The 15,874-nt window shown below is 43.0% G+C and overlaps 1 protein-coding gene across 2 annotated transcripts in view; it reads left to right on the top strand.

The window, feature by feature from the left end:
* The window catches only part of atrn (attractin), a 170,147-nt gene extending 159,550 nt beyond the window's left edge, over positions 1-10,597 (top strand). For both annotated transcript variants that reach the window (XM_037796501.1, XM_037796499.1), the window contains exons 28-29: positions 3,600-3,714; positions 10,473-10,597. In XM_037796501.1, coding sequence (XP_037652429.1) covers positions 3,600-3,714; positions 10,473-10,597 — 240 coding nt within the window. The remainder of the gene's footprint in view (positions 1-3,599; positions 3,715-10,472) is intronic.
* Positions 10,598-15,874: the final 5,277 nt, after the last annotated feature.

Here is a 15,874-nt window from a genome sequence, read left to right as displayed (position 1 = left end):
AAGTCGCACCTCCAAAAGAGGCAATATAGGAAAGACAAATGAAAGAGAGAGGGAGTGAAAGGAAATGTTATTTTCTTAAATGGAAAGCATTTAATGGAAGACAACGCTCTGTTTTTATTTAATATGCGTCTGTCTGAGTCTCAGGATGGATGCTGTACAGATCGTAAAGCCCTTTGGGACAAACTTGTCTTAATTTCAGCCTCTTTAAATAAACTTGACTTGACAAGAGAAGACAGATAATCAAGGAGTTGAAGATGGAGAGGATATAAAACAACGCGGTGACCCCGACCCGCTTAGTTTGTTTACATTAATCATGCTCATTTCTCAAAGTCAAAGCACCGTGTTAATGATTTATTGTCACGGATCCAGCGTGTCAGAGTTGAGGTGCTGTGCATAACTCCGGTATCCAAACATGTGTCAGGAGTATTCGTCATTTTTCCTATTAGTTGTTGATGCTGCTGCCGGTTTGACTGCAGTGGTTCCAGTCCGCCCCTCTACGAGCACATTTGTCTGATCTGAACTGTTCCCCCCTGTCACTTCTTGGGTGGGGGATGTAACGCTACATGCATGTGAGCGCGGCTGAGAAATTGCTGCAAGCTCAGAGGCATACACGCAAAGCATACACAACCTCTTAATAACCTTCTCTGTCCAAAGACACATGAACACAGTGAGTCCTCAGCGGCAGAGAACAATATACACACATTCAGACAGGCTGTCATATTGAAATTACAATATGTACTGTGAGTCCCTTTCAGACAAGCTGGCTTTATTATCTGTTAAAGTAATTGGCTTTTTGGTCTTTCAAACATGTGTATTCTTTACATAATTATCCCTTAACAGCTTTTTTTAAAATGACGTTACCATTACAGATGGAGCGGCTAGAGCGGCTGCTTTACACATCTAATCATCCCTAATAAACGCTGTCATCAATTTAGTCACTTATCAGACGGTTGTATATAATCTGACGACGTCCACGCAGACCCAGAACTGATGAGACGTTAGATCACGACTATCTTAATTCCTCACATGCTGTATGTTGCCTAAAGCTTTATGCTGGGTGTTCATACTGTAAGCAGTCTGCATTAATGAAATTGGAAAATGTAGGGAAACAGATGCTTATTGTGGTTTTCCAAGTTACTGTTTGGTTTCCTCTTGCATGCAGGAGGAAAAGAAACAAATAAAGCACACAGCCCAACAGGCAACACCAGCTGTCAGTGTGTCAGTGTGCTGACTTGACTATGACTTGCCCCAAACTGCATGTGGATATCATACAGTGGGCATGTCTGTAAAGGGGAGACTCGTGGGTACCCAAAGAACCCATTTTCATTCACATACCTGGAGGTCAGAGGTCAAGGGACCCCTTTGAAAATGACCATGCCAGTTTTTCCTCCCCAAAAGTTAGTGTAAGTTTGGAACGTTATTTAGCCTCCTTCGCAACAACCTAGTATGACATGGTTGGTACCGATGGATTCATTCGGTTTTCTAGTTTCATATGAGCCCACTATAACCCTAAAATCGCAAGTTGCGTTAATGCATTAAAGAAATTAGTGGCGTTAAACAAATTATTATTATGTTAACTTTCAAAGACCCTTTTTTTTGCATGTTTATTCATTCTGTTTAAACCCAATATTGCTGCACAGTTGCAGATAAAGATCAGGCTACACTAATATTATTAGTATTATATTATTTGTAGAATTAGATTCCAGTGACAGCTACCCGACTCGTGAGATCCAAACATTTCCGTAAACTCCTTTCCGTTGCAAAGTCCAAAAAATAGACGTAATCATATCCAAGATTCACAAAATGTTTATTTCCAACAAAATATTCTGCTTCAATCCATATTTGTTGGTATTTAGCCTTTCAAAAACAACATTCATACTGCGGTCAAAAACGGTTTGCTTTCCCGCTTGCCGCACACAAAGAGAGCCACCTGTATTAACAGGGCAGGCTAGCAACAGTCTCATAGCACCATAAATTGCATTTATATAACCACAATAAAAAGGTCATGAAGTCATAAAATATGACGACAGACATTCAAACCTTCATTCGTAAACCTCAATAGAAGCTTTGAATGTAAAAGAAAAAAAGACCTTCTGTATATTCAAATATACATTTACATATTTCTTCTTCTTCGTTGCTGCGACCCCACAGTTACCCATAACACCCTTTGCTGCGTAGACCCACAGAGACGGCTTCGTGCATCTTCTGAGAGCCATAATTCCAGCCTCAGAAGGCACAGCTGTACATTTTTAACACAAGATGTGTTATAGAAATGTTAAAATGTCCAACTCCAGTAAGATTGCGGTCGTGGCTTTTACAGAAAACTGATTTTGCTGGCTTATTCATACATGAGACGGACATTACCAGCACATTTACTGAGTGAACAGCACGTCTGAAAAGGGTTTATTCATCCACTAACACACGTACAGTGCAAATAACAGAGGATAAAATGTTAAAACCAGGCAGACACACATCTGTAATGGCATAAACACATACAGAATCCCCCTCTGTTACAACATCAGCTGATCTGAATCCAAATACACATATACGCACACATACAGAGGCATCCAGGTCTTTATGCCACTTCCCCAGCTACCTGTGTGACAGCCTGTGTATCCTGCTGGTATGAAAGGTAAGCCTCGGAGAGACGGAGCAGAGAATAATTGTGTAAAATGGGTCAGAGCCTGAATATCATTACTGCCCCGCTTCCCATGTGTACACTTACACTCTGTATGTGTGTATGTGTGAGACCAGCTGTGACGAATCTGTGTGTGAGAAGGCGAAAAGTGTGTGTGTGTATACAGTTGCATGTGAGTGTGAAAACTGTGTGTGTGTGTGAGGAATGTGTGTGTCACTCTCCTGCGGCATTGCCACTTGGGGCGTTAAGCTCAACTCTCCAGAGTATAAAGACCGGCGTGGGAAGGGATTGAACTTGTGTTCGGTGTGTGTGTGTATGTATGTGTGTGAGAGGCAATGTCAGGAGTGTGTGAAACCATGCCATGGCCCAGTTTCCTGTCCGGCTCAGGAATTTGAAATAGAGAGTGAGAGATGGATGGCGAGGACGAGATAGGGAAGCTATCTGTATGCGCTTGATGTCGCGGCGTTCTCCATATCCTCCGTCAGGGTAAACCCATGAATATTGTACGAGGCGAGTGGCAGCAGATCCGGCCAGTGTTAACAGGCGGGAAACTCATCCCCCACATATGGATGAGTTGCTGATAAACAGGAGATATTGAGTCAGGTGTGTGTGAGGCAGCCTGCAGCGTCAGGAGTGCACCACCGACACAAATCTGCGCTCCCGGGGCCCGCCACTCGATATCCAGTCGCGGCCCCGCGCTGCACACAGGCGGCATTGTCATGAATTTGTGCGCAGTGGGGGAATTTGGGAGGGTGGGGGAATCCAATTTGTGCCCGCAGATCAGTCCGTGTATCTCTAGTTATTTTCTTCCTGGTTGCCGTACATGTCGCTGACACAAACAAGAACAGTAACAGCAAAGCCTCTGTTATCCGCGTCTTTGAAAATGGCGTGTGTTCACCAGGATTTGGGAGAGCTTGTGATGTGTAATTTTCTTTTTCTTTTTCTGTTTTCGTCTCCGCAGTCCGTCCCAAAGCCCATCGCCCTCGAGCCTTGCTTTGGCAACAAAGCCGCCGTGCTCTCCATCTTCGTGCGGTTACCCAGGGGCACCGGCGGCATCCCTCCTCCAGGACAGTCTGGTAAGACGCAGCCGCCGGATCCTTTCGCTTGTGTTCCTTCCTCACGTCATCTGTCTTTGTTTGATTGTTGTTCACTTTTTTAACACCGCCTCCCCTTGATCCACCTTCCTTCCTCCGTCTTATGAAGTTCTTTTATGCTCTTTTGGCTGGTTTCACTTCCTTCTCATTTATTCAGCTTTTGTTGTTTTCCTTCAGAGTGTTACACCATGTCCGCGGTAAGGTGGTAAAACTGAAAACACTGTTTACATCCGCAGATGACTTCTGTCCACACTGGAGATTTCAGGTCTCTAAAAAAAAGCGAACCCCTTTATTCTTCCCAAACAACAAAACTGTGTTACATCCTGGATGCTCTTCTGAGTCTCCGCTTGTTAAATGTGTTTTCTTCTGGTTAAAGGTGCGATGTGTAATACCTGGCCACATGCTCCAAACAAACAAAGGGGGAAGGCTACTGGGTCCATACAGTCTAACTTTACAGTCATCAGTTATATAAAAAAAAGCCAACTACTAACTAACAGCTGGGCAAGGATACGCAAAATGAGTCCTTAGAGCTGGTCAAAATAACACTGCTATATTGTAATCTTCACATGTGGCGTCGGCCTATATTGTGTTTACTGTGCCACTAGCCGGGACTGTATGGTCCGTGCACGTTTCTTTATTGGAATTGAAAGTTGCAGAAATGAAAGGAGCAGCTTCAGGAGACAGACCTTCAGATATAAGATAGCAGTTAGCTGTAGCAACTTAAATTTTCCCAGCGGAAACCCCAGCGCTGGGAGTCTCAGCGGGCTGGTGGAGCGCTGGGTCTAAAGGCCCAGACACCAACCAACCCGACATCAAAGAACTAGCAGCAATGAAGGCCGCCTCACGTCGTCTATGTCTTGGCCAAGATGTTGCACTCGAACACACCGCAAAGACTACAGCTGACGGTAGAACAGCCAACAGCCAATCAGAGCGATTTCAACATAGCTGAACACACGATTTAGTTGTCCTCATTCACATCATGTATTTATCTGTTTCTGCTGTCTGGTAAACGACTATAAATATAAATCACAGTGATTTGATTGTGGCTCTTAAGTGCCACCTCTTAACCAGGTATGTAAACAGTAATTTCTGTGTTGCCGCAGCAGTCCATCAATCAAATCAGTATTCTGTGCCGGTGAAGTCATCTGCTAACAGAAACATAAATGCATATCAACACCTGTATTGTCATCACATATTTTGGCATTAACAATGAGGGATCTCAGAGAGAGTTGGAGCTGACGGGAAGTTGGCTTCCTGCCTGTACTTGTCTGAGCGCTGTGAGCCGGGGCGTTGTCATTGTTTTGGAGAAGCTTTATTTTTCTCATCCCTGTTAGAATGTGAGAGCAGCGTTTTCAGAGTCATCGACCCTGGAGAGCTATTCACAAAAAACACTGTTTTGGGGATTCAAAAAAATGAACTCAAAGGCCAAGACGGTAAGAAAAACAGATGCAGCCAGCTTAGTCAAGGCTGGTCTATAAACCAGACAAAATGGACCACTGGGCACCAGACCTCTATGGCAAATTAATGAATTGCATCTAAGGTGGATCCTGAATTATTACTTAAAGTTACTATAAGGATTTTTTAACTGGTTATGAAACAGTCTCAATTTAATACTGATGCCTCTATATGTTATCGATACCACTGGGTCGGATTCCGTGCAAAATTATGCAGCTTCACCAGAAACTCCTGTCTGCGGCAGAGAGACCCAGATCCGGCTTCGCTGCCGCCTTCGTCCTACAGTCAAAGCTCCGGTGGGATCTGAAAATGTCTGATAAATGTCCAAAAAAGGCCGAAAAAAATGTCCAAAAAATGTTTTTTTTTAAATCCAAACAATTTTGGAAAAAATCTGAAAAATGTCAAAAAAATAAATCTGAAAAAAATGCCTGAAAAGTAGCGGCTCCTCCTCGAGCCCCCTTGTCCGAAAAATGTAAAAAAAAAAAAAAAAAAAAAGGGAAAATCCGAAAAATTTAAAAAAACAAAATCTGAAAAATGTCCGAAACATTTCTGAAAAAAATGTCCGAAAAATGTTTTTTTTTAAATCTGAAAAATGTCAGAATTTTTTTTTTTTTTAAATCCAAAAAATGTTGATAAAAAATCTGAAAAATGGCACAAAAAAAAATCTGAAAAATGCCTGAAAAGTAAAGGCTCCTCCTCCAGTCTCCATGTCCGAAAAATGTCAAAAAAAAAAAAGAGAGAAACTCCAAAAAATGTCTGAAAAAAATCTGAATTTTTTTTGAAAAATGTTGGGAAAAAAGGCTGAAAAATGTCCAAATACTGTTTACAAAAATTCTGAAATTTTTTTTTAAATCCAAAAAATGTTGGAAAAAATTTGAAAAATGTCAAAAAAAGAAATGTCAAAAAAAGAAATCTGAAAAAAATGCCTGAAAAGTAACGGCTCCTCCTCGAGCCCCCTTGTCCGAAAAATGTAGGAAAAAAAAAAAAAAAGGGAAAATCCGAAAATTTTTAAAAAGAAAATCTGAAAAATGTCCGAAACATTTCTGAAAAAAATTTCCGAAAAATGTTTTTTTTAAAAATCAGAAAAATGTCGATAAAAAATCAGAAAAATGTCAAAAAAAAAATCAGAAAAAAATGCCTGAAAAGTAGCGGCTGCTCCTCCAGCCTCCGTGTCCGAAAAATGTATAAAAAAAAGAAAAAGAAAAAAAAGAAAGAAATCCGAAAAATGTTGGAAAAAAATCTGAATTTCTTTGTAAAAATGTTGGAAAAAAGGCCGAAAAATGTCCAAAAAATGTTTTTAAAAAATCTGAAAAATGTCTGAAATTTATTTTTAAAAATCCAAAAAATGTCGGAAAATAATCTGAAAAATGTCAAAAAAAAATCTGAAAAATGCCTGAAAAGTAGCGGCTCCTCCTCCAGCCAGGTACAGAGCTTTGCCTTGCTGCTCCGCCGGTGCCTTTATTGCTGGGCACGCTGGAGGGGGAAGGGAGACATGGGGAGAACCAGAACAAGGACTGCATGGGGCAGACTGCCAGACCCTGCTGCAGTAAAATGAGAGGTTTTCTAAAGGGACTCTGGTGCTTGGAAACCCTACACAGCGACCACCAAAATCTACACAAAATGGAAGTTCCTTGTAAAGTTCCTCTGTTACAGAGGGTGTGCTGGCGTTATGCAAATCCCTAGAAAAAGTTGTTTTAAATAAAATTACCTTAACGGAAAACCTGTGGCCAGGTGGTACAGGAGTACTGGTTGGTCTCTGGGTCTGTGGGGATAATGAAGCTGCCACCTACAGTATATTCTGCTGTTTGCACTAATGGGAACTTGGAGGCTACGTGGTTCATACACCCGGGAGTTGGGAGGTCAGAGGGGGCCCGAATGCCAATTTTTGCCCCGGGGCCAACGCATTAATTCAGCCATGCATAAAGCAGGGACATGGTCTTACATATAATATCTTAGAACAAGTATTTGCAGTTTCTGTCAGTCTCTACGCTGCACATTACATTTAGACATAAGATTAACTTCACAGAAATGTCTCTCTCTCTTTTTTGTAAAACCAAACAGAAGGAGTTTCCTCCAGAGCAAACAGAACAAAAAGTTATTTTTCTTTTCCCCGACAGTGAAATCCTCTTACATAAAATGAGGGAGGATAGAAATAACACCTCGGACTGGTGATCCTCAGCGACCCCTGGACTAGTATCAAGGGAAATTAAGCTTTTGATTAGAGCATTAAATACTTGACAAATCTCCCTTTAATGTACATTTTTAACAGAAGAAAATGTGTGATTAATTTACGATTAATCGCAACTACAGACAATCATGTGATTAATCACGATTAAATGTTTTTATCGATTGACAGCCCTAGTTTAGTTATTCAGTGCTGCAGCGCTCTCTCTTTGCTCTCTGTGTGTTTCCCTCATTCTGTCTTCTCAGTCCTGTGTGGTGAAATGAAGGCTGCAGCCTGTTTGTTGCTTTCTCTCTCATCTGTTTCCTCCCGTCATCATCTTTCCGTCTGCATGTTGTCTTCTCTGCGCTCAGAAGCGTTCTGCAACTCTCGAGTTCTTTTTATTTTCCTCCTCTCTTCCTTCTCGTCTGTGAGTTCTGGGTTTAAAGTGCAGTCTGGTGTCTTTTTCTTGCATTTCCCTGTGCTCTCTCTTCCCCCCGTTCTTTCTCTTCCTCCCTCTTTCTGATAGCGCTGAGAATTGAGCCCATGTCTTGCTTTCATCCTCTGCTGTGTCACTCGCTCTCTTTACATTCCCATCCGTCCTTCATCTGTTTCCCTTATCTTTCTTTCCAAGACAGTCTGATAGGACCCAGGACTAAGCACTTCACTTGCCTTTTTCTTACAAGTTATTTCTTCTTCTTTTCTGTCTTCTTCAAGGACTCAAACTTGATTCCTTTGCTGTCTTTTTTTCCCCCTCTCTTCTGTGTTTTACAGCCTCTTTGCCTCCCACAGTTGCAGTCCCCAGACCATCAGTGTGCCCCAGGCCCCTATTAATTACCACATAGTCCTTTTGTCATAACAAAACCCGCCTCGGCTCTCAGCGGAGCTTTCCCTCGGGCAGCTTTTGTTGAGACCATGTTAAGTCGTGTTCCTACCATCTCCTCATGCCTGCGAGGGTCCCCTGTTAAAACGCTTTTAACTTGCTTCCCATCTGTCCGCGTTCGTTTTGAATCCGCGGGCTGCTGTCACGACCTCACACAGCACATCTGTTTACAGTTAAGCTCGTTCAAAAATGGCCGCTTTCCTTATCCTCCAAACAGCCAACAGGAGGTCAGCTCCGTAGACCAGCTCTGATTTGTATCTGAGCCTCATTTGAGTGCTTTGAACCATCCTGCAGCCACTTTTACATCAACAAACAAGCTAATAGTTGCAGCCTGTTTCGCTGAAGACTATCAGACTTGTCGGATGTGATCCCCGCCTCGGCTTCTCTCCCGTGGGAATTTGTATTTCGCTGTTGGCCACTTGTATTTCATCGGTGAGGAAAATGCATCCATCATTGGAGATAAATGGAGTTTATTGGAATTTCATGGCTCAGAGAGTATTAATAAATGTTAATGAAGTGTGGTAGAGGTAAATGATTGCCTGCACTGCCACTCTGTGATCTCACCACCTGTGCATGTGGATGTGTGTGTGTGTGTGTGTGTGTTGGCGTAGCTGTATCCCAATCTTACACTAACTCTAAATGAGCTTTGTGTACGTAGTGTTTATATTGGGAAGTTTATATCACAAAGTCATAAATGTGCTGTTGATGGACATTATTATCCCACAATGCCTTGCAAAAAAAGAAGTGGAGGAGGTGCTTATACTGTAGGAGAGGCTGGTTTATTTGTGTAGCATCTTTCAAACACAAAGTACTTTAATTAAAGCAATAAAACAGGAGTATAAAAGTAAAGATTAATAGACAAGAAACACCGTTTCAGTGAAGTTATAAAATGTTGGCGAGGAAACACTGGCATGGCCATTTTCACAGGGGTCCCTTGACCTCTGACCTCAAGATATGTGAATGAAAATGGGTTCAATGGGTACCCACGAGTCTCCCCTTTACAGACATGCCCATTTTACGATAATCACATGCAGTTTGGGGCAAAAAAACATTCTAAAATGGTGTATTTGAACATTTCTGCACACTGGGGTCACTAAACAGTCTTGGAATTACATTAATAGGGGAGGATGGATGGCTTTCTTAGGTAGATAAGACAATAAGGGGGTTTCTGCTCGCCATCCAATCACCGAAAAATGCAATTCTTGCAGAAATCTCCAAATGTCAAAAAGTTTTTGACCCCAAATCACAGCATGGCTTCTTCTATGGTGTTCCTCGAGGTCTTGGTGTCTTAATGTGGTGTTTTGGAGGGATTATTGATCATTTTTAATCAATGCTTGAATGGTAAAAAATGGTTAAATTTAGCACAGAATCTGTGTAACAAGCTCCCAGCTCTCAGATGATGTACACTACATCTATGTGACATCTGCTGTTGACCTGCTATCTCCCCCTAAACACCCCTTGTATCCCCCTAAAAAAGACAAAAACGGGTCTATTGTGGGTCTCATAGGGTTAATGCAGAGCTCAGCTGTTACTGGATTTTTTAGGCTTCTACCGATATCAAAATGTCAATGTTTCAAAAATCTGATAATGATCTATCAGCCGTAAATGCATAACATAATCAAACATTTTTGGTCTGAATCCCTCACGTCTATATTTTGATAGGATTGTGACTATAATAGTGAGTGGGACATTTTACAGTAGAAATAAACCTTTCAGTGTTCTCTGGCTGATAGAAACTACAGTATGTAATGGGTCTGTATCTCATCTGCAGTGAGCTAATGGTTACTGGAGTATCAATCGGCTCATATTGAAAGGAAATAAAAGCGCAGTAGAGATGTGAATCAGTGAAAGACACGGGAGGGCTTTAAATTAAGATTCAATAGCTCATTCAATAGTTGCAAAAAGTCATAATACAGCTCCATAAAGGTTCTGGAAAGCAAAAATATATGTCTGAAATATTTAGTATAAATATTTTGACTTTTCTCTTTGGACTTCACAGTTTTTATATTTTTCCTCACTAGAAAACTGTATCTTAGTAAATGCTGTTTAAGATAAACTGTGTAACCTTCATCACAATGCTCAAATGTTTGCAGCTCCAGACAGATTTTTAATTTTTTGTTTTGCCTAAAATGTCTCTTTTGATAGTAAAGGTTGCTGACCCCTGGTCTAGATCACAAAATAAGAAATTGATAGCATGTACATCTATTCTCCTAACTGTGATATGTCTGTGTGTCTGTGCAGGTCTGGCAGTGGCCAGTGCGCTGGTGGACGTCTCTCAGCAGATGTGCGTGGGCTACAAGGAGAAGTCCGGAGGCCTGAGGAACCGCAAACAGCAGCCCACCGCACAGCCCTCCACCTGTATCTGACCACGCCCCCCCTGTCCTCCTCTACCACCCCACCACCCAATGCTCTCCCATCAGCTCCCCCCCTCCTTCAGAGACTCCCGCTAGCTCCGCTATGGCAGGGAGAGGTGCATGCTGGGACGCAGGACTGGAACATTTTTGGTGAGGGGCCCGAGTCGTCCGGCGGACTGGAGCCCTCAGCGGGCTTCCCCTCCCTCTCCTCCTACGGGAACTAAGAGTCCCCACAAACTGAATGACTGGACACAAAGAGGGGGGAGCAGTGGAGGGAGGGAGGGAGGGAGGGAGGGAGGGACAGAGCGGGTGCTGACTTCACCCCTTTCCCCCCCTCGAAAAAAAACAAAACATTTTACATTTGTCGACACCGCCTCGTTAGAGTCGAGGCGGCCGCGGCTTGCTGCTAGAAGAGATCCTCGTCTCGTAGTTTTTGAGAAATCCGGAGACTTTGCAACCCTTAATGTTTTTGTTTTACTTAAGTTATTTGTTTTTGTATTGTTTTATTTTGAAAGGCAGGAACAAACTGGACGCGTTCGGCTGCACATGCACACACAAAACACACACACACACACACACACACACACACACACTTCCAAAAAACCCACCTTCCCAGGCCCTATTTGTTACCCATTTGTAGCCCATTGTCGCCTGCTGTCATGTTCACAGCTCAGCACTGAGGGCTACTGTCACCGGAGCCCTGTACAGTTTGGCCTCCGAGCAAGCTAACAGCATGTTCAGTCTTCCTGTAATGAGGATCCGCTGTAGGAGGCTGGCCGTGCAGCCAATGCCCATCTAAAGAGTCTGTGACATTTCTAATCGGCCTCTGTGTCTTCTGCCGCTTTCTTCTCTGTGGCCTGTCTGGAGCTTTGTCTCTCTCCGTCTCTCTCAGTCTCTGCGGCCATCTGGCTGCCGAGCCAACCACCTTTGCAGCCTCTCTGGCAGCGCCGGCCGAGTACAAAACAAGACCGCGGCAACATCTCATCCACGCCGGCTGGCTGGCTGGATCGTAAGCCAGCGCCGATTGAAACCTTTCCAGCTAATTTACTCCTTCAGTTGCAGCGAAAGCCAACGGCTCAGCACACGCAGGTGTGCACGCATGGCTCTCGCACAAACAGCAAAAAAACAGTCGGTGGCGAGAAATATCCCTCTGGTGTTTAACGATTGTCCCTTTTGGCAGCGCTGCGGCCTCGAGCTCATGTGAAACAGGCTTCCTATAGATCGTCTGACTCTGATTGACTGAAGTGATTAGGCTGATCTGCGTGAGGGGAGCACCGGGCAACGGTTCAGCATCCTCTGATCGTTGGCGAAATCCATAGCCTCTAATTGCCGCTCCAGTGTCTCCAAATGCAACGCATGCCGTCCCCCCCGCCCTCCCACACAATGCAAGAAATCCTGTTGCTCTCGCCCCGCCGTTCGATGGCGATTGTTCCGAGTCCCTGAGCTATCTACTTCTGCCCAATTAGCCCCTGCCACAGTGACATTTGTGTTCATATTGATGCAGCTACAGTGGAGCTTCTAACGCCGACGTGTAAACTGCACCGGGCCGACAACTCTGAACACTAAGCACACACATACTGTACGTTAACAGAGCGAGCAGCCACAATGCAAGTGTCAGCGTATTTGCACCTTTTTGTTAAATGGGACTTTTGAATTGGCCACATCTCGTGGAAGACCTCGGGTATTGATTCAAACAAAAAAAAAGGAGAGCATTCATCACTTTTTTTTTCTTAAAATTGCTTCTTGAAATTATCTTGTTGCCTGGTCTCTCGGGCTTACTCCACGTGTGAGGTTGCTTTAAGCCGCTCCTTTCTTCTATTCTCCCCTTCCTTTTATATCTGCTCTACTTGCTTTCTTTCCGCAGTCCTTATCTGAAATCACTGGTCCATTTTTAAAGAAACATTACTTCTTTTTGTCAACTTGGGAGAGAATGAGGAAAAACACAGAATGAAAAAACACAAAGCAAACACAAGACATAAAAACAGGCTGCTAGTTTGAAACAGGAAGTCATTTTCTGTTTGGTTAAAGCATCGAGGTGTCAGATCTGTCTTTCTTGCCTTTTCTCCTTCAGCACTGAGCATCAGAGCCGGCTTGAATTAGACTATAATGGTCATCTTTGCAAACCGAAAGTTGCATATATAACACCTGCAGGTTTCTTGACTGAAGGCGAAGGCACGCACCGATATAGAAAATATATTTCCTCTTGCCTCAAAGTTATTAACTTGCCGCCCTCGGAAAAGTACAGTAATAGAACATTTTAATAACTCACATTCTGCCCTAAAGAATGCGTTGCATTTAGTTCCAGGCTCTCACATGTGTTCAGCATACTAGAACTGCTCACCGTCTGGTTAAAGGGCACACTTTTAGCACTGTGGAAAAGGTCAGAGCAGAAAGCATGAACAAAGTTGACATTCTGTAATTATAGAGAGCCGGATGAGCTCACAACTCCACTCAGCGACCCCAGCGAGTGTTAAGGAGTCAACTCGGTTCATGCGGGAATCAAAGCACTTCACTCTTACTCTTCATTATCAGGTTCTTGTTTTTTTTTTTTTTGCTCTTTTCTCCATTAGAGCAACGTCTTTAAGTCATCATGTCTGGTTTAGGTTTTGAAGCTTAAGCTGTCACATCTGCAGAGACTTAATGGTGGAAAATAACCATCAAATCATCAGCTGAAAGGGAGAAAATCTGGTCTGCAGTTGGTCAGTTTGTCCACTTTTTGTGATTACAAATTGCAAGAAAAACCTCCCACAAAAAAAAATCCTTTAAGAGTTGCATCAAATGTTATTTCTGTTTTGTAACAGCTGTCCTCCTCGCTCGGCTTCTTCTCAGGGTTGCAGAAGTTGTTTTGACTTTATGTTTGTCTGCACTGCCAGTCTGTTTGGCAGGTAACCAACCATCATTTGGAGGTGCTATTCAATTTCACAAATCCTGTTGGGAGGGAACATTTTGGGAAGCTCTGTGGCCCAGAGGAAGGCAATAAATAGTCTTCCATGGATGTATAATAAGAACTGGATACCGGACCCCAAGATGGAGCCTATTCAGTCCAATGAGAACTGCTCACCTACGCCAAAAAAGTTTTCTAGCTTCTGGGTTTACTTCTGGTGTTTGCGGCCCAACTGAATATGCACAGTAGTGTTTCTCCCGCTCGGCCCATAGACTTTACATTGTGATGATGTCACAGATGTTTCTTGGCACATTACTACCAATATTACAATATCATGACCGTGCAGATCAGTGGAATAGTGGGAAATCATTGGCAAAAATGCGTATCGACAAAAAAGTTTTCTTGCTTCCAGGTTTACTTCTGGGGTAGGCGACCCGCTGAATATGCACAGTCATATTTCGGCCCCGTCCACAAGTTCCCGATCCTCCCATAAACTTTACATTGTGATGACGTCACAGATGTTTAAATCGCTTTTCTCGGCTCGAGGGAAAGTATTATGAATATAAAACCTTCATGGATCAAAGGGTCTTAATAGAAAGAGTCATAATTGACCTTGTTTGCAGTTCCAGGTGTCCTGTCAACAGTTTTACAGATGTCTCTTTTACAATGGTGGTCTATGGGAAAAATGCTTTTTTGGGCTATAGGGGGATTTTCTGTTGCAATACCACGATTGGCCACTGGGAAAAAAAGCTGATTGGTGGTGTGGTATCCAGGTCTTATTATACATCCATGTATTCTTCAGCCTGGGCAGAAAAGGTACCAGTGTGTAGGATTTAGGGGGATCTATTAGTAGAAATGGATTATAAGATGAATAATTATGTTTTTTTATAGTGGATAATCACCTGAGAATAAGAATCGTTAGCTTAGAATGAGCTTCATATCTACATAGGGAGCGGGTCCTCTTCACAAAGTCCGCCATGTTGCACCGCCATGTTTCTACAGTAGTCCAGAACGGACAAACCAGTGAGTGAGAGTTTAACATTTTTACGTTACCTGAAGGTTATCGTAGTTCTCCGACACTCTTGGGGGGGAAATTGGTTGCAATCTGCAACCTCACTTCTAGATGCCACTAAATCCTACACACTGGTCCTTTAATAAACCCTCATGTGGTGCTCCAAGCAGCTTTAAAACAAAAGTGAACAATTGTTTGGAGTAAAAAATGTGACCCTGAGCTGATGGAGACGAGAGAGAGGCGAGCAACGTAACCTGAGCAGTCACATGACCCATCATCCAAATAGGTGAAGTGCTTCTGTCACTGTAATGCCTGAAGCGTCCTACGCAGCATCAGCAGCACTCTCACTTTAACAGGAGCAGCTCTGAGATCAGCCAACATATATATGATTTTCTGTAGGAGAAATGTTTAATTCCACAATGCTCTCTTCCCGTTTAAAAAAACACACATTCATCTGTGACATTATTCAGTGTAACTGCTGTCATCTTCTGTTGCAAGTTTTATTTAATTTCACACGAAGCAGAGATCTCATTTCGCAAAGAAACTCTTCATATAAGAATCCGTTCTACGGCTGATTCAAATGTACTGTAGTAATAATCTCACAAAGAATGAAGATTGTTGTTGTTTTTTTTCCTTTTTTCTTTTTTTTCTTTTGTAAATGAATGTAAAATGAAATACTGTCTGTGCAGCCAAGGTAAATCTGTAAACTGGAGCTCACTGGGGGCGGTTTGTGAGTCCCAGCAGTCCCTGCTGTCATCAGTCCCCTCTCTGGCCCCGGGCCGACGGGGCGCTTCAGTGGTTAACGCTGCAGCACAGTGACTGAGAGGTCACGGGGTCACAACGTGTAAGAGCTGCCGTGTCTTGTCGAAGATGTACTGAGAACGATGTGGCCTGCCCAGAGCGTCGCAAACCATGATCTTTTTTTCTGCTTGATGGTTCAGACGAGCAGATCCTGGGTCCGATAGTGTTTACGCATCCATCTTAGATGTTTGTTTTTTTACCTCCACGGTTTGATTAATCTTTGAAACTAAACTATTTATTTGATTTGGTCGTCCTGTGTGGCCAGTCTCATCTATTTTAAGTGATGAAAAACAAACTCTATTATCTGTAAATACTATTTGACCCAAATCTGCTGCCTCACGCTGGGTTTCTACACAGGTCTGCAAAGTCTCAAAGCATCTGAAGTGATTAGGAATAGGGAGGAAGAAAAAGTTGCAGTTTCAACAGTTATTCAACACCTTTGACCCCTGGTCCTCCCACGCAGGCGTTTTCATTTATTTTTGGCTGATTGGACGTCTTTTCAGGTGTGTGGGCGTCTCCAGACGCTGCTTGACTGACATCTCCCTCACTCTCCTTTTAGTTTTGTTAACACCTGTGAAGGTGGGACTAAATT

The sequence above is a fragment of the Sebastes umbrosus genome, chromosome 16 (assembly GCF_015220745.1).
Source record: "Sebastes umbrosus isolate fSebUmb1 chromosome 16, fSebUmb1.pri, whole genome shotgun sequence".
NCBI lineage: Eukaryota > Metazoa > Chordata > Actinopteri > Perciformes > Sebastidae > Sebastes > Sebastes umbrosus.
The sequence above is the reverse complement of the archived record's forward strand: the minus strand, read 5'-3'. Positions and strand labels throughout refer to the sequence as shown.